A 24,083-nucleotide genomic window follows, 5' to 3' on the forward strand; every position below is an offset into this window, starting at 1 on the left:
AGAAAACAGGCCAAGTTGACGACCCCCGCATTGCAAAGTCCGTGAAGAGACACCTGTTTGCATATCATAGAATGACTAACAGCAGTCTCACATTCACATTCACAGTTCAGACATTTATAGACAAAGGGCAACTCCCACTCTTCCTTAATAAAGCTATCTCCTAGCTGCTCATATCATCCCACCGCAATATGTTTCAGGCAGCTCGAGAAACGAAAGGTCGAAATCGGTAAATTAATAAAGCCGTGCAAGAGCCAGATAGTTGAAGGACTCTCTGCTACCGTGAAGGGCAACTTATCTAATTTCTCTACTTGAAGCGGGGTGAAATGAGCCTCCCATTTAGCCATTGTCTCCTATTCCCAGGAAAAATTAAAAGCAGTTAATAGTTCACTCCCATTAATGTACTTCCATGGAATGTGGCCACTTTTCAGTGTCTGTAATGTCCAACCCAGCTGCATGATGGAACACAGCTGTGTTTGTCCATGGTACAACCGGGACAAGTCAGTCTGAGTGATATCAATAGCAGACGACACTATATTTGATAGTGAATAAATCCTGCTGGATAGCGTGTTCATGCCATTGTCGACAACAGCTAACGTTTTTTCCAAATTCTCCTTATCTAGTTGCCTTAAACGTGCAGCAGCCTCAACCTGGGAAAGTTTCCAAATTTCATTATACATAGCATATAAAAAACATTTCGAGCGTTGTTTCCTAGGACCTAACAGGAAATCCTGTAAGTCTATACTGTCAGAAAGAGTGTTCAGGTGTTTCTCAACCGCTGTTAACATGTTTGTCTGCACCCATTGCTGGCACAGCTTACCCACACTGTATGTTGTAATTATACCTGTATGTTGACCTGATAGAAAGCGAGGGTCAGGCCTGTGAATGGAAAAACCCCTTGAAGAGTTCAAGAAACGCTTTTGACACTCATCAGTGTCGGTGGGCCATACCAACCATCCGCCTGGACGGGAAAGTGAAGAATTATAGGCACCAGCCTTAACCATTGCATCTAGTCTGTCTTCTGAGACATTAAGAAAGTGTTGCCAATCTTTATATTTTGTTGGAGTAGGGATACTGGGCGTGTTTAGATCTTTAATTTTTACTAACCCTAGACATGATGTCTGCTCAATAGTGTCATTTAAGAAAATAATTTGCACAGGAATCAGGCATGCTCGAAACAAAGCCTCCCTACCCTGTATCTGCCAATCTTGTGTACCCCATACACTTTTCATATCAATAGTGTTTTTCCAATATTCGTAACCCTCAATCGAGAGCCGGGAAACGAAGGGATCTGAATAAATCAGTTTCGTATCTGTTAGCAAAAGTTTTCTAATTTGTGCCGGAGGTATTTTAAAATAATACAATTCTGCTTTGTATCATGCCCAGAAAAGTATGTAAATTTGTCGCTGTAATACTTTGGACTCCCCACCTGTGGTGTTGAACAGTGTTCCCATTGTGTGTAGTTCAAGAGAGGCCTATATCTAGTTGCACGGTGTAGGTAGTGATGTCCCCAATTGTTATAGCAGAACATTTCCCCATAATTCATTGTATAATGATATACATCATCACTTCCAAAAGTGGAGTAGTCCTTCATTTCAGTTAGCATTGAATCAACTGTTTGGACATCCCAATCATCAGAGACAACATTAGGTGTAATAACATCAGACATTGAAATTTTGAACACGTATGGTATCTGAATAATCTCAGTAGGCCCATATATATCGAATGCAACTTTGTCCCACACAATCCCATCAGAAATTGGTATAGCTGTAATATTTACATGGGACAAATCTCGTCGGACCTTATGGGAAGAATGATGTGGTGTTAACATTTCATCAACAGGCTCCACAGAGGAGCGATGAGCAACATAGTGACCATTAATCAGCAAAAAGAAAACAGCCACAAAACCAATCCATAAAAACAATGCAATAAATGTCAAACAGAACCATAGATAGTACCATGGGTAGATCAAATAGTTCTTTTTAAGCCATCGATATAGTTTGCTACTTCTCGAAAGCTTGTCAGTCTCAGTTGAGGATGAATCCGAAGAAAAATCATCAATGTCTACGAAATAGCCAGAGGAAGTCTCTGCAAACACAGGACCTGCTGCATTCTGATCCACCGCTCATGGAGGGTCTTGATAGACAACATCATTAGTTGTGGAAGTGTTCGTGTAAAATACAGCCAAATCTTGAAGCGGGTGGTCACTGAAGATGTGACTGGAACTAATAAAAGTTCATGTTCCGCCCTCCCCATGGTCGAGGAAGTGTCTGGAACAGCAGTGGACATAGTTGCATAGACAGTAGCAGTGATGTTGATCCTACTATGTAGATGGATGTCCTGTTGGATAGTGAGAGGGGATCGGGAATCACCAAAGGGACCTCCTGGTCTACTGTGTAGAATCGGCCACATGGTGTAATTTGATGTCATCAATGGAAATGAATCATTCGATTTAGAACCAGACAATGGTGGAAGGATGACAGTCCTGGTTCCTTTTATTCCCAAGACCGGTACAGGTGCTCTGTATGATGAACCAAACTCTTTTTTCACAGCGATCTTCTCATGAACCAGATCCCCAACGTTAGGAATCCAGCCAGTCGAAGTTTTCACCAATTCCCTTATTCCTAAAGTGGCAGCACTTGCAGATGATTTATCATCACAAATTTGTTGAAGCTCCTGTAAAACAGTGAGACGTTCTTTTATGTCAAATGGTGTTTCTGCTGCCACCATACCAGGGGCATCAAGATCGGGGATATGCATAGGTATCCCAAAGATAACCTCATATGGAGACTTTCCTCCCAAGGACCGTCTTGGCAGATTATTCAGTGCTCTCTGGACCCCATATAGGTGATGTAACCAACTGCGGCCTGAACTTAATACTCAAGCTGTTAAGGACTGCTTTAGATCACGATTCCGCCTCTCCACGACCTAATTTCCCACGGGATGGTATGGTCAGGAGTAATGGAGTTCAACACCCATCGTTCTCATGGTGTCCCTGAAAGCTATAGAGGCAAATGCAGGGCCCTGGCCTGAATGGAATGCTGCAACTGCATATGTACAGATAAAGATCAGCAAATCTTTTATAACAATCCGGGCGTTAGCCGACCGCTGTGGCCATACCCACAGGAATATAGAACAGGAATCCACAGCCACTAAAATGTATTTGTATGCACCATCAGGCTGTAAGGGACCACAATGGTCCAGGTACACACATTGGAGTGGCTTGTCTGATACTAAGAGGGATGTCTGTGGAGGGCGTTTGATATTTGAGCACTTAATCTGCTGACAAATGTCACAGCAAAGGACATACTGTTTAGTCCGTCTGCATAGACCAGGCCACCAGTATCGCTGTTGTAGAATTGTTATAGTGGCCTGTATACCAGCATGTGCAGAAGCGACACCCTCGTGTGCGAGTGTAATCAGCTCTAATCTCTGGTCTTCATTGGGGATTACACGATCACCAACTCCAGGAATCGTTGCATAAGCAACATTCTGTGCACTGATATGGTAAGTATAGATCGTAGGGTATCCTTTCGGAAGGGTCTTGCCTGCCACCGAAGCTTTAACGGCAATCAGTATTTCATTATCCAACCTCGTCCGAGAACGAGTCACTGCAGCCACAGAAGCCTTAGCTACTGATGCTTTGGCTGCTTCATCAGCCAATGTATTGCCGGCAACGTGTATTCCTACACGTTGGTGTCCTAATGTATGAAGTACATGGACATATGGTAGCTTATCCCTAAGATCAGCCACCCTTCCCAACAACATTTTGTGTTTAATGGTGTTCCCTTTAGAATCTCTAAACCCGTTCAATTTCCAATGATTGAGATATTCATTGTATGACTGGACGCAGCAATATGAATCACAGACGATCAAAGTCTGTGTTCCTGGCGCAGTATGTTCAAGCACTAGAAGAAGAGCCTTAAGCTCGGCCAACTGGGCTGTGCAGTCCCCTAAGGTCTGAGTGTAGGTATTGTGAGGATGGAAAACTCCGTCTTCCATTATCCCGCACACGGCTGCGCAAGCTGCCGAGTATTGATGTTTAGTACCTACAGCCGGTTGTGCCGATCCATCAGTATAAATGATAGTATTATAACTGTCTAGTGGCAAGATATGTAGAGGAGCGGGGTATTCCTGTTCATACTGGAGACATTTTTGTGTCTGAAGCCTGGGGTCAAACACATAATCAACATCAGTGGTGGTCAGAGACGTTGCCCATTGAATCCAGCGTGGATGTAATGCCTTAGCGTTTGGAACACTCGCTTTAGTGACAGCCTCTAAGGCCGGCACCGGGGAGACAACAATAATGCGTTTCCCCTGGGCAAGTGGCCTCTCCTTTATGACGGCCATCTGAACTGCTGTCAGAATCTTTTCTGTAGGTGCAAAACGTTTTTCAGCATTTGAGTATAAGTGTGATTTATATGCTATCGGCTCTGTGTCACCCTCGTTAAAGGTGACATGAGTAAATCCAAGGGCACCAGCAATTATTCTGATTACCAAATTTGTTTTATTGTCACGTGTGAATAAGTGTCTAGCTTCTAGCATGTCCCGTTGTATGTCCCTAAGGATGTGTGTGTGTTCAATCGTCTGCTAGAAAAATTGGGCTGAATTAAGTCAAAAAGTGGTTTGATGCGTTCTGCATAATCTGGAATGTATGTTCTGTCAAAATTAAAGAAACCTAGTAATGACTGTAATTTCTTAAGTGTTTTCGGAGGCTGTAGTTGAGCACACTTTTCTAGGAAGTGCGGGCCAGGCTCTTCCCCTTGTTTGATTGCTCATGTCCCAGGAACAATACACTAAGAAAGGCTATCTTGCTTTTCTTAAAATTAAATTTATAACCGAGGTCTGCAAATCCCAAAATGATCCGATCGACCCTCGCAAGATGAATGTCGAGGGTGTCGTCAGTGAGATAGATATCATCCATATAGGACAATGCATCGGAATCAAGCTCGTGCAAAATTGATGTTACACGGGCTGAAAACAGTCCTGGGCTATTTTTATTGCCTTGAGGTAAACGACAAAAGTGTTTCTGAGAGCCAAATGAAAATGCACTTAGGTCCCTACTTTCATGTGCTAAATTCTGGCAGAAAAATCCATTAGATATATCCAATGTAGTTTTAGATTTCTTACGCACTATATTATTTATCAATGCTGTGCTGTGTGAATTTTGTATAGCATATGTGCGTGTATGACTATTTAAGTGTCTATAATCAACCACTATTCTATATGAATGATCTGGCTTTTTAACAGGAAATAGTGGATTATTCATTGCCGATGTACAGGGCTCAATCACTCCCTGGTACTCAAGTTGTGACAGTATCTCCGTCACCGGAGCTTTTGCGTCATGTTTAACAGGGTATTGTGGCTGTGGTTGGGGTGTAGACAGAACGGGAATAACATGACAAGGAGAGTCCTTGTCCCAACCTACATGATTACGGTATAATGCAGGTGCCTGCGCTAAAGCCCATTCAACAGCATAGGCTTTTTTATCAGCCTCTGGAACAAGATCGGAGAAAAAAGGCAAAATGACATCTTCCCCATGCGGGAGCTTGCGGACGTGTTCAGGGGGCCAGTCCCTCTCAGCCAATAGGATATCACTAGTAAGTTCATCCCAAAATATTACACTAATAATTTGTTCCACGTCTCCCTCTATCTGAATTGTTAAATCATAAACCCTATCGGGTGGGAGAACGCGGCCATCCGCCATCTCAACTGCGATGTAATCACTGGTTGCTGTCGCATCCAGATGATCTTTCAGACTCTGGCGACATATCGTGACCTCTGCTGCGCTGTCCAACAGAGTCACAGCCCACTTCTTGTTCCTTAACAGTGTTCTCAATACTACTGGCATTCTTAACTGTCCGTGCTGCCACTTTCTTCTTCTTAAACTGTGGCTTTTGCTAAAGAGTCTTTTCTTCTTTTTTAATGGTAGACTGTGGCGAGTCTTTCTTTTCTTTCACGTATTCCGGACGTTGATCTTGACCGCCCCCTCTCTCGCTACGTTTATCCGGTGCGTCCTGAAAGGAACAAGAAGGACGTGAATCAGTATATCTGTCTGGAGTTCTAATGTTTTCCCTATTTCTGAGATTATACCTCCTTTCGGAGTACTCCGGATGTGGAGAATCAGCTCTTTTATTTCTCCTTTCTTTTAAATCTTTTTGTTTATCCCAGCGCTTTTTAGAGCCCTCTTGTGCCTGCTTTGTACCTTCCTTATGGGTGGTACTTGGTAATTCCAATTTTTTAGGTTTGGCTCCCAAACTATCCCGTCCTATACTAGTATAGGTATCGGAAATTATTTTCGGTAGCTGTCTCTCTTGTTCCACATTTGGAGTTTCCCGGAGACGCTGGCGTATTGCCACTGCCACCGTTTCCCCTTAAATATTACTTAGTATTATTGAGGAGACGGCGTCAAAGTTACGCATCAATTTCATCTCCAGTTCCAGGGCCGGTGCAGCCCCATGCTCATTTTGTATTTGTTTTAGCACTTCCGGTAAATTGGCAAGTGTAGGGGTACCATGTGTGGTAGTATAAGCGGCAGCAAAGACTGTACCCCATGTGGCACAGTAATCCACTGAGGGAACCATCCCAAACGGCAAGCACATAGTGAGCAGTCTATGTTTTTCCTGTGGCCCCGTATGGGGGAACACAGCTTCCAGCTGATTTGTTTTCTGGGCAATCCAGAACGGTATTTTTTCCCGTTCCGTGGGCACTTTACCCATAATAGTATGCACTGTCTGTGGATTAATCCCAGTAGCCAATTGATATCCACCAGCTACTGGCGGTGCTGGACGCGCTGGTGTAGTGTTCAATGTTCGCATTACAAACTGAACCAATCGTCTATATAATGCCACTAATTCATTATATAATACTCGTAAATCTGTGATCGGCATGGTCTGTATGCCTGGGTGAGGTGTATATGTGGCAAACATAGGCCATGTAGGTCCCTCATTACTTAAAGGACCTAGCCTCACCCGTCTTAGTACATGTTGTAGGGCGCCTTCAAACCAGTTCTGATGCTCTTGATATGTGAGCGATATTTCATGATACTGGTATGCTTCGTATCTTACAGGTACGTTCGCAATTTCATATGTGTGAAATGTATGTGTTCTTTGGTCAGCCTCAGGAAAGGTGACACAACTGTAAAAAGTCTCTGTTTGGTATGCTTCAGTCGCTTCTATAATCAAAGTAACATCCCCGCCCTCCTCTGTAAGCCATGTGCTAATAAATGTTGTGTAAGTGCATGTCTAGCATTCGCAGGAATGTCTATGGTATCAGCCATAGTTGTTTAGAGAAACGGAACACCAAAATAGGGGAAGTTTTTTCCTTTTTATGAGTTCGAGCTCGAACAACCTACAGCTTAATTAGGTGTTACCTGTTCAACTGAGGAGGATTCTCCCAAAGACCACGGACGCCTCCGTATAATGGTACTTAGGGTACCTGTTGTCTGTGAGACAGTGATAGTCAGGGTAACCGTAAATTAGTCCCTAAACACCATTGTTGGTGGCGCCATGTCGTAGTTTGGACTCTTGCTCTGAGCAAGACTGCTGGTCTCAGGATGACAGTACTTTCGTTTGTAGGTGACTAAGTCTTTTCCTACAACTAGTTGTAACTGTTGTCCAAACCTTACCGGCTCACTAGCAGTACCTCACCAGAAACACAATAGTAAAAGGTGATTTGTAGCAGTCGCTTACGCATGAACTCAAAGTAAGATATCTCAGGGTTGTCGTGGTTAAATGGAAATTAGCCTTTCCTCACAGATATATTATGTCTCATACAAAGGCAATAACACAGATGCAGTGAAGTTAGAATAGTTTTTATTTAACATAACTGCAATTTGCGATAAGTTGCATGAACTGCAATGATTAGGATAATGAATATACCAAGCAACAGTATTGTGAAGAAGAGAGTCATTGTTATGAAGACCCCCACCATTTTGCAATCTATGAAAGAAATATATGTATGTATAAGATGGAATATGCCCTAATACCCTAATGAGAATAGGCCTAACCTCCTACCTAAAGGAGAGCTGGGTTTGTTAAACCTAATCTGCCAAAGCCGGGTCCATGAGAGGAGCCCCCAACCCTCGTTACCTTGGAATGAGGTCTCTATCTCAGACTCCGCAGGGACACGAAGACTGGGTCAGCGTCAAGATGACTGCAGCATTGGTATCAGCGATGGTGGCGATGCCCTCTGGTCGGAATCCCTCTGATTATCTGTCTAAAGTGTGATGTATTAATCAGATCTACAAGGTCCCCTGACGTAGGTGTAATTCAAAACAATAGATAACAGGCATGCTTGGGACGGCAATTAATATCAACAATCCCTTGAAAGTATAGAGAGGAAAAATCCCTAAGTGTGAACACCTACTGTTTGTTTGTCTTTCGTGCTTGATCTTGACGCCTTGGCGGAGTGACACTGATAATAAAACTCACTACAAGTGGCCTAACTATAAACAAGGCCGCCATCTTAAAGGAAATAAATAATTAAATGGACTAAGACAGAGCAAGCTAAGTAGGTTAAAAGTCACTAGGTGATGGGGGCACGAGTTTACAAGCCTACGGCTAAGCTAACTCCTGTTATCCCGTTAAAACAAACTAGGATTCACTACAAGCCACCCACCAGCACCGCAGGCCAATGAGCGCTGCAAGCACCGCCGCTACTGAAGCCGCCACAAGCAGGATAAAGCACTCTGGGCACCAAGCCCCCTCTAGAACCAGTGGAGATTCACATCCACTACCTCAGTCCTTGGCAGGATGAAGCACTCTGGGCACCAAGCCTCCTACAGAACCAGTGGAGATTCACATCCACTACCTCAGTCCTTGGCAGGATGAAGCACTCTGGGCACCAAGCCGCCTCCAGAACCAGTTGAGATTCACATCCACTACCTCAGTTCTTGGCAGGATGAAGCACTCTGGGCAGAGAGCCCACTCCAGAACCAGTGGAGAAAGGCATCCACTACCTCAGTCCTTGGCAGGATGAAACACTCTGGGCACAAAGCCCCCTCCAGAACCAGTGGAGGCTGTTATCCACTTGAGAGACTGTGGCATTTCACTCTCCAGGATAAAGCAGTGGGCAAACCACCCACTGGAGAGACTTGTGAGACTGTGGCATTGCACTCCCCAGGATAAAGCAGTGGACAAACCACCCACTGGAGAGATTTGTGAGACTGTGACTGCACTCCCCAGGATAAAGCAGTGGGCATGGAGCCCCCTTGTGGATCTGGCGTTGTGCACTCATCTGGCTGAGGTGCCCCCCCTTCCCTTCCCCCTGAGGTGTCTGTTGTATTTCTATCTGATGCCCCTGCAGTGTTCTCTCCGTTTTGATTGGGTATCTTGTGTGGGCTTCGCCCATGCATTTTGGGCCCAGTGGTCCACGGACTATGTATGTGCAGTACATGGACTTGAATCCTTGGTGTATATATTTGTTAATAGTGTATATATATATTTTTGAGTACTGGATTTTAATTGATTACAATCGTTACAATAATTTCCTTTTGTCTTTGCATTCTTCCGGGAGTGTTGGGGGGTGTAACTGTAATGTATCAACATGTATTTGTGTGTGTGTTGTAGTGGGTGAGGGTGGGGGTGGGGGTGTTGCATGTTGCGTGTGTGTGTCAGTTTCTTTTCCCTTCCCCCTCCCCTGTGTCGTAGGTGCAGTACTCACCGTGGTCATTGCCGCCGGTGTTCGTGCTCCTGGTAGAGGAGCAGGAAGACAAAGGCAGGTAGAATATGGAGTTCTGGATCCATGGCATCCTGGTTCCTCGTGGGGTGTGTAGAGGTGAGCATTTTGCCTTCCAAGTCCTGTTTCCGCAGTGTTTTTGTTCGCAGTGAATCCGCCCCGGAAAAGGTGGCGGATTGGCCTGTTGTAATAGTGTGGGCGGTACATTGTCTTCCGCCTGTCTGTTGGCGGTTACCGCCGCTGTGTTTGTTTGTACCGCCATGGCGGTCGGTGTGTTAAAGTGGCTGTCTATGTTGGCGGTTTCCGCCATGCTCGTGATTCCATTTTTTTACCGCCGGCCTGTTGGCGGTTTTGCCGCCGCTTTAACACCGACCGCAAGGGTTGTAATGACCCCCATAGTGCCCTACAATGCAGGTACCGTAACTATATTTTGAGTCATATCTCGGCCTCCAGATGTTGCGAGGACTTTCTATGTTTTTTTTAAATCTATCCTCATTTTAATTGCCCTAATGTTCAGATAATATAATGAAAAACTTAATGTATTCCGGCTGAATAGTGTTCACTTTGACCTCATTTTTATGTAGTGTACTTACTGCTGTCATAATTAATATGCGTTCCAAAACATTAACTACCTACAGGAGTAAACTCTTTACAGCTTTGGAGATTCAAGTATATAAAAGTGAGAATTTGTTTCTTCCAACTTGAATGCACTAGTATGTGAGGTCTTGGGTCATTTATGGAAAATAACAGTCCCACCAAGCATTTTGCCCACGCCACACAATCCGCAGTTGGTTACAGTGTACCAACACCCATTAACAAAGTTAGTTGCCAACTTTGGTCTTTGCTAGTGTCCGTGAAAGTTTCTTTAAAATGCTATATGAGCACTACTTTGTGTATTAGTGCACGTTGTGAAAAAGAAGAATGCCATCGCTCTCAGAACGGTAAGCCAATGGCTGAAATTGGCTGTCCCTCTGCCCCATGCTGTAGTAGGGGGAGCAAAAATAGGAATGACATACTGACAGATAACGAGAGCTGGCTGAAGACCTTAAAAATCTGTGCATAATATATATGACGAATAAAAATCAAAAGGTCTGGGCTAAGGTTCTAGAAAATCTCATAAGGCTTACCAAGGAGAGTTTGAAAACTAAAGTAATTGCTTCGGCACTCCTTAGCCACTCCACAACATCGAGAGGAAAGACTGAAAAGCAGCAGCGGCTGCCACAAATATCAAGGAAGGGTTGCATGGGATGATGAGGAAAACATTTTTTTTTAAAAGGAAGAAACTCAGCGCCTTGAGACCCTCATGGGTGAGTAGTGTGCTTTACAAATTCCTGATTGATTAACTGATTGATCGACTTGCCTTCCACCGCCTGTCTCCCATCGCTGTCTCCTGCTTCCTCGCTCCTCTGCTCCTGATGGTGTCCCAGCATTCACTCCCCAGCAATCCTGGCACTGCTTACATGCTATACATTGCACGTAAGCAGTGCCATGATTTGTCTCAGTGGCAGTCACTGCTGCTTAGATGGTCTGTGTAGCTGTGTATGCAGCCAGGCTGGAGAAACCTAAGTGCGCATGTGAGTTTGGCTGGCCTGAAAAAGCCAGGAAAACACACTTGCGCACTCAGTGCACTGCCCCCTCCTCCCACCTCCTCATTGGCAGCCCCGCCCCTCCCTGCACCTGCTGGCTGAGCCAGCAGATGAAAAATAAAAAATAAAACAATAGCAAGCTTTGATTTTATTTTTCATCTGCTGGCTCATCCGGGGGGAGACTCCCCTTAGCCACTGTGGTGGAGCCACCCCTGCTGAAGACAGTATTAGAAATATATTTCGTATTTGGAAAGTATCTTGACAACAATGGTGTGAAACAAAAAACATTTTTATTTTCAAGCACAAATAAAAACTTCTTTACACAACTGACAATTACGACTTTAAAGAGGATGAAAGATACAAACGCAAATTTTTCCCTCGTGCATTTGAAAAAGCATGACATATGACATTTCATGTACAAGAAAAATGTGAGCTTCACCCTTGAAGATCAGCTTTTAAGTAACAGTGATCCGACTTTAAAAAAAAATTATTTTAAAAAATGGTTCTGCAAATTCAATTGCCTGCACGTTGCATGGTTTTATCTACGGGTTACAAATGTTATATGCGAGAGAAGTTTGCACATATATGTGTGTATGTTTGTATATGTAAAGTTTGTATAGATGCTGCCTGTCTCAACCTGGCTTTGATGTGTGAAAGAGGATTAAATAGCTGCTATCTAAGACCTATTGTGTCTGTGTACGTGGACACTTACACAGATGCTGTCTCTTCTATACCTGTTGTTTGTGTGTGTGCATGTGTACGTGTTTGAAAAAGCCATGCACACATACATGTCTACTACTCGTGTATGTGTCTGTATGTATCTCTATGTCTGAAGGGCATGCATAAAAGTGCTGCCTGTCTGTACCTTTTGCATGTGTGAGGGACGCTTGCACAGATGCCAGCTTTGCTAAAACCGCTGTGTCTGTGTATGTCAGGGGGCAACAGAGTTGGTGTCTCTTCTATACTTCTATATGTGAGGGGAAATTGCACAGAGCTGCCAGGCTGTGGTTCACTCCAATGCTCTCAATAGGCCTTTCAAGACTAACAAGCCACAGAAGACAGTTGAGTTTACATCACACATGGTAGAAGGAGACTTTCAAAGTCTGGTCAGTTCAGAGGGAGTTGTTGAATTTACAAATGCTTTGGTAGGAGAGATGGATAATCATAAAAATCAACAGGGAGGGCAGAGCCAAGACAAGGGTCTGGTTTGGCTCAGGCTGTAAGAGCCAGTGCTTGAGCTGGGCTCTGGGAATATTTGACAAGTAAATCATAGAACAAACATCATGAAAAATTATGAATTATGAAAAGTCTCTTAAACATTCAGATAAGTGTATTTATTTGCACAGAGAATTGTTTCGGTTTAGCAAATCAGGGTATAACACTTCATTGATAAAGATTTATTAAAAGTGATCGTTTTAAACATGAATTTAGAAACGTTCTGTCCACTCCCCACCCACCCACCCAGGCTACAATGGCATTAGAAAACTAAGAGGCAAGTCAGTTGTCATGTATGCCATAAAAGTGTCTCAGATTCTTATTTTAGGTGGAGCAACATTGTGCATTGTAGTCCATTAAATCAAACACAAAAGGTTTTTGAACAGTGCACATCCTGAACACATGCAGATGAAGGTGTTGCATGGCACACAAGTGGTTTTCTTGTTGCGCATTGTGCAAATCAGCCCCTAGATGGACTTTCTTTCTGTTTCTATTTTACATCAACAGTTATTGCTTTGTCTTCAAATCTCAGTGTACAATGGTAGCAGGCAGAATCCACATGAAAGTTTGACTCGTGCTGTGCTCCAGAGTCCAACATCAATAGCAGGGAGAACCAGTCCTAACCATGTCATCAATGGTGCAAGGCACACTGATGGGACTGCCTGGAGAATATGGTGAGGGTCTCATGAGTCTCCCATATCTTGCAGATGTCCATAGGCCTTGGGTTCCATATAGGGACCATCTGAAGGGTGAAGCTTCCACTGCTCCTCAGGAACTGCAGGGGCCTATATAACTTCACTGTATCTCATTAAAATCAAAGACAACATCATGGAAACACATGGGAAAGCTTTGTTGAGCGAACAGAACTAAAAACCTCTGTTACCTTGCAGCACTCCCCATAATAACTTGTGTGGCAAAGTAAGTCCTTCCGTCCCACGCAGAGCTGCAACATTGCAAAAGCACAGATTAGGCAAACAATCCTCAAAGACCAACAATAATTCAAGCACCTCCATGCCAGGCCCAATCAGCCCTTTCTTAAAATTCAGAATAACTCTCATGTCACCAGCTTTGATGATGCGAGCTATGAGCTCTGTCCAACACATTCAACTAACAGATCCATTTCAGCTAATGAAAGACACCTGGGCTTTAAGGAAAACACCTGAGGCCATTTCTTTTTTGGTTTAAAAAACACAAAGAAGGACGGAGTCCTTCTCAACTTCATGACAACGCAATAGGCTAAATATAATCACACCCGATATCTACATTTAGAAGGTATTGCTACCACAAAAAGAATATTTAGAAAATGAATATTTTGAGCTTTTGTACTGTCAATTAATTTTCACAATTAACACCCAGAAAAATGTATATGTTGTTTCTATATACTACTTAATGCTAGCAGTTGAGGTGCTTGACCATGTCTACCATTTTTACAGACCATGGAAATAATGCACAGGAAGAAACATTAATTTTCTGAAAGGCATGACATTTTCATCCAGCTTAGAAGCCACAATTAGTATTTCAGGGTTCATAGACAACACGAGCACTTGACCTCTAGGTAAATAACCGATCTAACAGCCAGCACTGAAAAGGTAAGAGTCCTCCACAGATTATTCCACTACTGAGACATACTTGGAGCTTTTCTAAAGGATCCACAGTGGTGGCTGGAAAATGTGAAGACCTCCCCGATGATAAAAACTGACTGAAGTCAAGTACAGTACTTGATGAATGAACACATGCTTTGTTGGTGAGGAGGAACATCTTGGGATCCATGTGGCCAAAATACGATTCTTTCTTTCACGCTCCGTCTTGCGCAATGAGCTTATTTAACCTGTGATTGAATAGACTTTGGTTAGGTCATGTCACAATATTAAAACTATTCAATCGATGGTGTCTACTACATCTGAAATTGAAGATGGACAGAAACAGTCTCTCTGTTCACCCTGTCGATGTGCCTATTAATACAAGAGGAGAAAACATCTCTACCCATTCCAACAGTGCCACTCCTCATGGCAGCAATTCATATTAAAAATACCTTTAACAAGATCATCTCTATACAGCACCTGATGCTACATTTTTAGTGCAAAAACTAGGGCTGGACGATAGGCTGTGCCAGGCAGATTAATGGACTCATGAACCCACTTTAAGAATCAGCATTTGACCTCACAATTCGAATACACTTTTTACTCATACACGTAATATGTTAACATAGACTGCAGCAACATTTCCAGTATGCACAGATTATACTAGGATTATTGCTCTTTATCACCAATAGATCCTTTGTTTGCTAAGTGTGAAACAATTGCATAGAGTAAACAGTTCAGGAAAAGCAAAACAGTGACAAAACATTGTGCATTTCATGCATCTCAATGTGCGTTTCAAGTATTGTGACCCTTTTATGATTCTTTTGTAGTCTCATTTTTTCGGCTTTGTTTTACTTTAAGGGACATTTATCCATCTTCTCTTGTAGGATGTCTGACAGAATATCGAGGGCAAAAATATTGTTTGGCAAATATACTGCGGCACAAATATCTTGAGGAGAAGAATATAGAGATGGTACGTGCAAATAGTATAGATTTATATTTCTTAACTCCACATCTACAAACCTTGAAGATTTATTAATCGTCAAGATACGTAACTAATACATACATGTGGAGTTAAACATCGTAAAATGTTGCTTACTCACAGAAACTTACTTTCACACCATTCTCATCATTGATATTCTCACCATCAGATTTTGGCCACACAATATTTTATCTTCAATACAATGGCTGATTACCGTCTTGTAAATATGGTGGGCAGGCTGCACTCTCTCCAAGATCCTGCTTCCTCATTAAATCTTTCATACTGTTCCCACAGCCCTCAAATGGCTTTTTGTTTTCTGTTATAGAGTAACCAACTCCAAGGTCTTTCTTCCTGTTGCACTTTTGTTGCGCCTCTGCCCACGTAACTGATATACCCCTTTCTAGGTGCAATTATTTGCCTAGTTCTCTTCCCCAGCTTCCACCAGTGTGCCACTCTTTTCCCCATTCTGTCACCTTTTTGTAATCCAATATGCTCATCTGAGCAGGCCTTGTGCTCCATGTCCATATGTACCCTACTGCTTCCTGCTTCCCCTTAACCAAATTGAAGACCCATTTAATGTGGCAGCTATCTTTGAATGAATTTCAATATTTACTGCTATTATGTTATTGTGTGTTTTTAATAACGTCCTAGTGTTTTTGGAACTTACTTTTTTGGCCAGATGTTTCTTTCAATTGATTTTTACTACACATTTTTATTCAAAGCTTTTTATTTCCTGTACAATCCTAGTGGCTCTTGGCACTGTTAAATGTTAGTGTTTTTATGAGTTAAGTATATGAAATGAATTTAAAATTCTGGAAATAGTTCCACAATGCACCCCTCCCCTCAAATTAACTACATGAATAACCTGGGGAGGAGATGTTTGATCTGCATTTTGTGTTAATTTGAACCAGACTGATTTTTCTCTAAATGTCTTGTCTGCGATGGTCTCTTATGTTTTGTATACACCAGCATTACCACAGCTACTGGACCTACACAAATAAATTGCTCATCACTTGAAAATATATAAATATCCACACTCCTCCAGAAGTACACATCTGTTTCTGTTTTTCATAAATAGAACAAACACATACTAGACGTGCTTTTCTCCTTTATAATGTGGGATTCGCACTGCAAGTCTGTTTTTTAGTACCTCTAATAGAAAGATAATTGGAGGACTGCTCTGCACCACAACAGATTGTATTTCCATTATTGATTATCAATCAATTTTAGTAATTTCCGATGTTCATATATGAGGTTTTTATCATGAATTACTATGTTTTAGGAATGTCTTCTTTCATACATATCTTCCTTACCTTGACAAAGGTGACAAAGCTGCTGTACAAGAGTGTCAGGAGGAAGAGCGCGATGAAGGTGGAGGCAGTGGTCCACACACTTCCTGCCTCATCCAGCTCACTCAAGTCATAGCCCCCCTGGTCATGAAAGTCCCTGGGGATGTCCGCAATGACTGGCTTCCCTGTGGAAAGATGAAACCATGTTAGACTTAACAAAAATGAATAACAAAAGGCTGACACAGGACTCCATAATACATTCACCCAAAGAGCTGAGTCTCCCTCACTGCCTCCTACAAGTTTCTCTGTGGAAGAGACTTCATGGTTTGATGTAACATCTGCCTAACAGTGCCCCTCTTATAAGTGGCAGTGTAGATTACATGCAACATTTTACAAAATGTTTTTTCAAACTTTGGGTGCATCAACAACAATATTGCTAGCTGATGGAATTCTGTCTGATGGAATTCTGATCTTAAAACAGCACAGAATGTGTTAAAGAGCACTCGCATTAATTGCTATTACTTCCTGACAGTTAAAGCGATGACCATGGCTTCCACATATGTATATATATATATACATGTATATATATATATATATATATAGAGAGAGAGAGAGAGAGAGAGATATGACCTACTGGTGGTCCCCAGTAGGTATTTATAGTTAGGACCATGTTTCCACAGGAAATGCATTTTTGACTTGCCTACATCTTTGGTGCCATTTGAAAGATATTCACAAAATTTTCACAAAAAAGTGTACCGGTAATTCTTGTTACGCATGGGAAGTTTCAAGGTGATCTGTCAAGTGGGTGCTGAGAAAAAGGGGGGGTAAAAAAAAAGTACATTTCCTATTTTAATTCCCATAGGGATTTTTCAACACCCCTACAGCCTGAACTGCTAGATGGAATGGCACTACATTTGGGAGGAAGGTAGCTCTTGGTCCAGAAATTTTGCTTTTTCTTAATTGGTGCAAATCCGTTCAGTAGTTTTTGAAATATTCAAAGAAAGCAAAATGTAGATATCTAGTTGTGTGAACGATTCTCAAATCTACTTGCAGCATATTTGTGCACCCTCGAGCCACAGAAATGTTCTCATTGGCTGACTGCAACCTGATCTGAAAGTTGCAGTTGCCATTTCCTGTAATGGGGAATGGTCTGTGGGGCTGAAATGTGGTGAAAAAATATTTGAAAGGTGGCGTTAGGGCTCAGGGTGGAGGTATTCTGATCCCGTGAAATATTTAGCTAAACGGTTATAGTGATAGGTTAGGAGTTTTAAAATTGGGTTCAAATCTAATGCACTTTCTATAGACATCTGTATTTCACATAGGACAAAAAACATCAGTTGGATTTTTATGAAATTTGGCAGCATAATGGGGCACAGATGATTCTTTGGGATATTGCAGGTAAGAAAAGTAAGTAAATGTTACATTAAAAAAATAAATATTTCTTTATTGGCATTTCAAGCAATAACACAGTATACATCTCGATATATCAACATGATATAACAAAGGATAACAGGCCGTCACACTTGTCCGTACATCACCCTGGACAAGGGTCAAGGCAGTGTGACACATCACAGAAAAATATCTTGTGCATATAGGAAAAATCTCAGCAGCTGTCCATTCGACAGCAAGGGGTCACTATATAGCGCTCCAGTAAAGAAACACACAAACTTCAGAAACAGCTATGGAGACAGAACCAAGGCCCATATGTACGAACACATTTTCCCATAGACACAGAATGGACAAAACCCTTTGGTACATCTGGCCCCAAGTGTCAATTACCGTCTATGGGACAATCCCCCCACCCGCATCCCCACTCCTTCCTAGCTTCCAATAGTATACAGTTCTCAAATGAAAGGAGAATCAACCTCGTTCTACACATAGGAGCCCAGTTCCTTGATGTTAGTGCAGTGATCACTCAGTATCTGGCGTTTGGGCCTTCCATCCCGCAGCAGCCTTAACCTAAAGGTTCAGCTGGTGTAGGTACTTCATGCTGGTCAACTTCTTTAGGCTCCAGCAGTGCTTGTTACATTGCATCCAGGCAAGCAGGGCATTAGCTAGATTTCATCCCATTGGATATGCCTCATGTGTGCCTCCTCTGCACCGGCCCACTATAATAGGTCTTTCTCCATGCATCCCATGTGGGGGGTCATGGGCTCAGCGATCTAATTGCTATGGGCCATTTAGTCAATGTTAGCCCAAACATCATGAATGGCCTACTCATTTTATGGGGGGGTTACTTGGGAGGAGTCCCAGCATGGATTGCTTGATTTTACGTGGCACATCCCACCCTGTTGCGCACTTAAGCTGAGGCAATATTTCCCCCCCAATATGATACAATAACAGGGAACTGTCATAAAATGTGAAGGGAATCCTCAATCGCTGTGCCACATCAAGCACAGCACTGGGCCCTGTTAGGGTAAATAGTGTGCAACTGCTTGAGGGATAGATAGGTGATGTGTTCCATGTTGTATTGTATCTGCTTAAATTGAGCACAGATCGACACCCTGCAGACCCCATTGTGAATTTTAAGCCATCAAACAGATCACATATGAGAAATCAAATGGTATGTTCTGGCCTTCCACCAGCAGCATCAAAAATTGGTGTCCATCATGAGTGCCATCCATCAGTGACCTTGCCCTATTGGGTGCCCCATCCAGCCAGTGAATCGCTTGCTTGAACTGCGTCAACAACAAATATGACTCCAAATCTGATACCTCCATCCCCCTGCTGTCCCCTTCTCTACTTAGGGCTTTTAGCACAACTCTGCATCTCTTGCTGGCCAAGAGGAGCTTTACCAGTAGCGTGTCTAATTCCCAGAACACCCATCCAGAGGGATCCCATACATGGTACCATGTAGGATGTACGAACACCTGGGTGAGACCACCATTTTAATTAGCACTATCTTCCCCATCAGGGATAGGTGCAGCGTGTTCCAGAATTCAATAGATGGGTATAAATTATGAATTACCCCACCCAAATTCAGGTTGTATGCTTGTCTCCCTCCATGCAAAACATGGATGCCAAAGTATTTGACACTGTCCACCTTCCAGGGCAGACATGTCAGGGTGTTGATCCGCAGAAAGACCGGCCAACCTACCCACTGAAAACATAGGAGACTTGGCGCTATTTACCCAAAGCCCTTAGAACTCCCAGAAGTCAGGCATAATGTTAAGCAATGTCGGCCCAGATAAGTCTGGCTATGCAGGTCAATAATAGCATCATCTGGAAACAGCGACACCACGTGCTCAGTATTACCGACCCCACCCTCTAAGAGTCTGCCTGAGCTGACATGCCAGTAGCTCCAAAGTAATGGCAAAGATTAAAGGGGATATTGGCCACACCTGATGCATGTCCTGTTGCAAGATCTCAGCCGAGACATACCGCCCCGTTCTCACCCTTGCCCTGAAGTTCATGTAAATCAATTTTACCTATTTGATATAATTGTGTCCCAGTACCATCCTATGCACTGAATCAAAAGCTTGCTCAGTATCAAGAAAGGCAAGGGCATATTGATCTTCCTCAAGCACAGGTGCAGGGGGCACGTGAGTCAGCCAGTGTAAGTTTTGTAGTGTATTCCTAATTGAGCTATATCCGGAATGAACCATATGGATCAGATTCAGGAGGTGGGGCAGCAGATTTGATGATAAAACATGGCTGAGGAGTTTCTGATCCACATTTAACATTGAGAGAGGACGGTAGCAGACAGCTTCTAAGGGGTTCTTTCCCTGTTTTGGTATTACTACTATTTGCGATCCCCTCACCAGTGCCTCTGCGTATACCATCAGCAGTTTGCCTGCCAAAGTCCCGGGGAAGAGTTTATAAAATTATGCTGGAAGTCCATCGCCCCCTGGTGCCTTTGCCTTTTTCAGTGCGGCCACTGCACTCAGGAGCTCTTGCCTGTTAAAGGGGGCCCCCAGTTGCTCACAATCCTGTGAGGATAAATGTGATAGCTGTAATTGGGTAGAAGCTGGGCTTCTGCGCCTCAGCGCGGTGCTTCATACACCCCCTGCAAATGGTCCTCAAAAAGTCTGTTTATCTCCTGTTGTGTATATACACAAACCATTCCTGTCAGTCTCTGACTGCCAAGATAGGGAGCAGCGCACTCTCAGATCGAATCAAACACGCTAGTAAACGTCCCGCCTTATCTCCATCCATATACTACTGTCATCGCCCAGTGCTTCGAGTATATTTTTCTGTTGGGTCTCACAATTCACACACTTCTTGTCTCTGTCAGTCGCATTCCCTCCAAACCGATGGGTTAGCAGAGAGTGACCGCTCCAGTGACTCCAGTGTCCCCTTGTGACTCATCTGAGCTCTCTCCAGCGTTTGTCGGACACCAATTGTTGTAGCCATACACACCCCAGGGAGTACCCCTTTCATGGTGTCCCGCTCTATCACCCTACTGCCTGCCCTCTCCCAGTTTTGTTTAGAGAAAAAAGTGAAGGCCTCTGACAGCATGTTCCAAAAGACCTGATCCGTCAGCTCCAATATGTACCGGGCCAGATATTGAGCATCAGTTACCCTGTGTGTGCCACTGACATGGAAGAACTATTCCAGTCTGTTACATGTGATGACACAGGAGAGAAGCATGAGTAAACTAGTTTATGTGTTGATGGTGCAAGTAAATGTTAAGTTTTAAGGTTTTTCAACTTAGTAATATTATGTAGCGTAATGCTACTAGAAGTAGCAAAGAAGCCCAAAAAATAAACAACAGTGCTTATGTAAAATTTCATATTTACTAACTGAAAACCAAAAAAAAGATTTATGGTGACATACCAATCAAAACCTATAAACAAATATATAACAAATAGAATACATCTTAATCTACATAAATTTTCTTTGCATGCTCTCTGGCTCACAAAATAAAACTGGCCCAACAACCCAAACAAAAACAATCTTTCTTATGCATCCTGTGCAACAAAATTAAAAAATGCCCTAACAGTGGGCTACACGAACTACTATTTGGAAGACATGATAATTGGCCACTAGGAAAAAAATTATTAATCTTAATTTTTCTAACAACAATGATTGGCTTTCATTCACTTTGGGTGCATTATATGTAGCACAATCCTACTAAAAGTTCAGTGTTATCGAGTGTAGTGTTGTGCAGTAAATTGGCCGAGAGTCTCATACAGAGAAGTGCTGTACAATGGAGTATCATTATTTGTGCAAACTTAGTGCATTGTAGTGTGGTGAGTTATAGTTATTGTTGTCTAGTTAGCGAGCTGAAAAGAGTGCAACAAAGTCTGCTACTTATAATAATTTGAAGGTGATGGCTAAATTGTAAATGAGTTATAGCTATAACTTTAGAATTTTTAAAGTTTATGTAGTTGGACCTTGGTTTATACAGGGAAAACAACTTTTTCCCTTAACCTTTGTTTTTCTCATTAAATATACACACACACACATATATATCTATGTATATCTATATCTATATCCATATACATATATATATATATGTATATATATATATATATATATATATATATATATATATATATATATATATATATATACAGAGAGAGAGAGAGAGAGAGAAATGCTGTTCAACACAAGGTACTCCAAATAAAATCTGTTTATTTGCAAATCACCAGAGACGTTTTTCGGCCAAAGCCTTGAACACATGACTCAAGCATTATGAACAATCCCCATAAATAGTACAGACACAAGAGCAGGACACCAAGTTGCTCCATAGGTACAAGAAATTGCTGGCTATTTGAATACAGAAGCAAAATAAAAGGTAGTTTACATTTTACTTAGCTGCACTATGACACGAGTACTGCATTTGTGGAAAATATTGTGAAAAACTGTACTAAAATGATTTTCCTCCCTTAATAGTTCTGATTGTTACCACATTTTACTTCCGGCTTCCTACAGTGAATAATTATCTCTGTAGGCTTGTTTATTCATTGCTTTGAGGCACTGTACTTATTGTGGTACACATTACTTGTTATCTATCTGTCTTCACACATACATACACCCAAACATACACACATACACATACATACACACATGTACACACACACAAGTACACATTTTTATATTCACATTTTTTTCCTCCAAGTATAGAGAAAACCATGAGGCAACTGATCAGCCCACTTCAGCCACTGGCTGATATTACTCCTATTCTACCCTTCCACAAGGAGGACATCCACACACAAAGTAGATCCAATAAGTGACAAAGTATACTGCAGAAGTTTGTGTTTTTTTTCTCGTAGGCATATTTTTATATCTGAGAGAACCCAGAAACTCCTCTAAATATAAAGTTTTACAAAAGCCATAAACAAAATAAGCAATGGAAAATCCAAAAAGGCTGATAGTTAACACTAGACCTACTGGCTTTGCCAGTGCTTGTTTCAATGAGTTGCAAGCAATGCTCCAGAATGACATTCTTATCGTGCGGGGAACATGGTCACCATATACAGTTCTCAAAGTTGCTGAGTGAACCATTGGAGTGGTGCACTCTTCCTCCCACTTGGCACTGCTTGAGCTGCTCTCTGTAAAATATAACTTGAGTATAACAAGAATTTGTCCTTCAACATCTTCAACTATACCATAAATTATCTAGATACATAACACACCACTTTTTTTTAAATGGCATACTCATGTGAAGCGCTGAGCCATAGTTTCACTCATTTCATTAACTGCTTACGGATGAAAATTGTAAATCTCCCTTCTTTTGATAAAATGTCTGGAAACTTTCTGCAGGCTGCGGTGGCAATTTGAGGTTAAATGAAAGTAAAAAACATCCTGGATAGACCTATGCCACTGAACTGGGCAGAGTTAGCGACTTTTTTAGAGAGACATACCAGTTGAGGAGTTTCATGACATCCTGGTCAACGTCTGAAAAGTCAGTGCTGTGTGAGGTCGACTCAGAAAACTCAGCAGCTCCACGGCATGTTGCAATTGGGATGGGTGTTTTTCATTTTTATTGTGATAGACAGAGGTGTGTGCCCCTGGTCACTAAGCGGACATATCATGCTGATAAGTCGAAAAAACGCCCAAAAGTCATCCTGTCTTCCTGCAAGAAGCTTGAGCTTTCCCCACACAATTCACCATTTCCAGCACTTTCACGAGTAGCAAGCATTTAAATCATGCAAATGTCAAAAGGTACAGAGCAGGTCAACAGTATACTCACCTGAATTTTTTGTCAATAACTATTTCTACCCAAGGTAGAGAAATATATGCTCCATATCTCATTTGGAGTGGGGCACCGTAGTATGACTGAGGTCCATTAGCATTCTAGCCACAGCTTTCAAGATTTTCCAGTCATCTTTTGGGCAAGATGGTCAGTACAAATCCTGAAAATGGTAAAGACTCCCAGCTACATGCACACACCAAACAACACTAACACTGCAGTAAACATACAGCGAAACACATAAATGAAGGCAGGATTTAACTGCAGGCACATTACTGGTGACCTAACTCAAACAATCCGAAAACAGATACTGGATTGTGAGGAAATCCTCAAGACAAAGGCAAGAAGCTACTCAAACGTAGACATTGCCACATCCGTACTAATGCTAATAAGGTGCTACATAAATGTCTAAAACATAATGTAACATAACATGACATAACAACATGAAATTAGCAAGTACACACTTTAAAAGCCACCATGATTCAAATCAAAAGGAATGTCAAGAAATATCAGACAAATGAATCCTTTACAGTTGTCCTAATATTTTTAATAAATGTACACAAACGACATTTGGGAGCACCTAGAATAAAGATAAGAATAAAGAAATCAGGGGAATTT

At 42.2% G+C, this 24,083-nt stretch overlaps 1 protein-coding gene across 1 annotated transcript in view; it reads right to left on the reverse strand.

Annotated features, from left to right (window-relative positions):
- Nucleotides 1-11,534: 11,534 nt before the first annotated feature.
- Nucleotides 11,535-24,083, reverse strand: part of LOC138302214 (uncharacterized) — a 219,562-nt gene continuing 207,013 nt past the window's right edge. Inside the window, exons 11-12 of the mRNA XM_069242546.1 lie at nt 16,352-16,512; nt 11,535-14,304 (exon numbers count right to left, since the gene is read on the reverse strand). Coding sequence (XP_069098647.1) covers nt 14,296-14,304; nt 16,352-16,512 — 170 coding nt within the window. The 3' untranslated portion in view covers nt 11,535-14,295. The remainder of the gene's footprint in view (nt 14,305-16,351; nt 16,513-24,083) is intronic.

Source organism: Pleurodeles waltl, chromosome 6, assembly GCF_031143425.1.
Source record: "Pleurodeles waltl isolate 20211129_DDA chromosome 6, aPleWal1.hap1.20221129, whole genome shotgun sequence".
NCBI lineage: Eukaryota > Metazoa > Chordata > Amphibia > Caudata > Salamandridae > Pleurodeles > Pleurodeles waltl.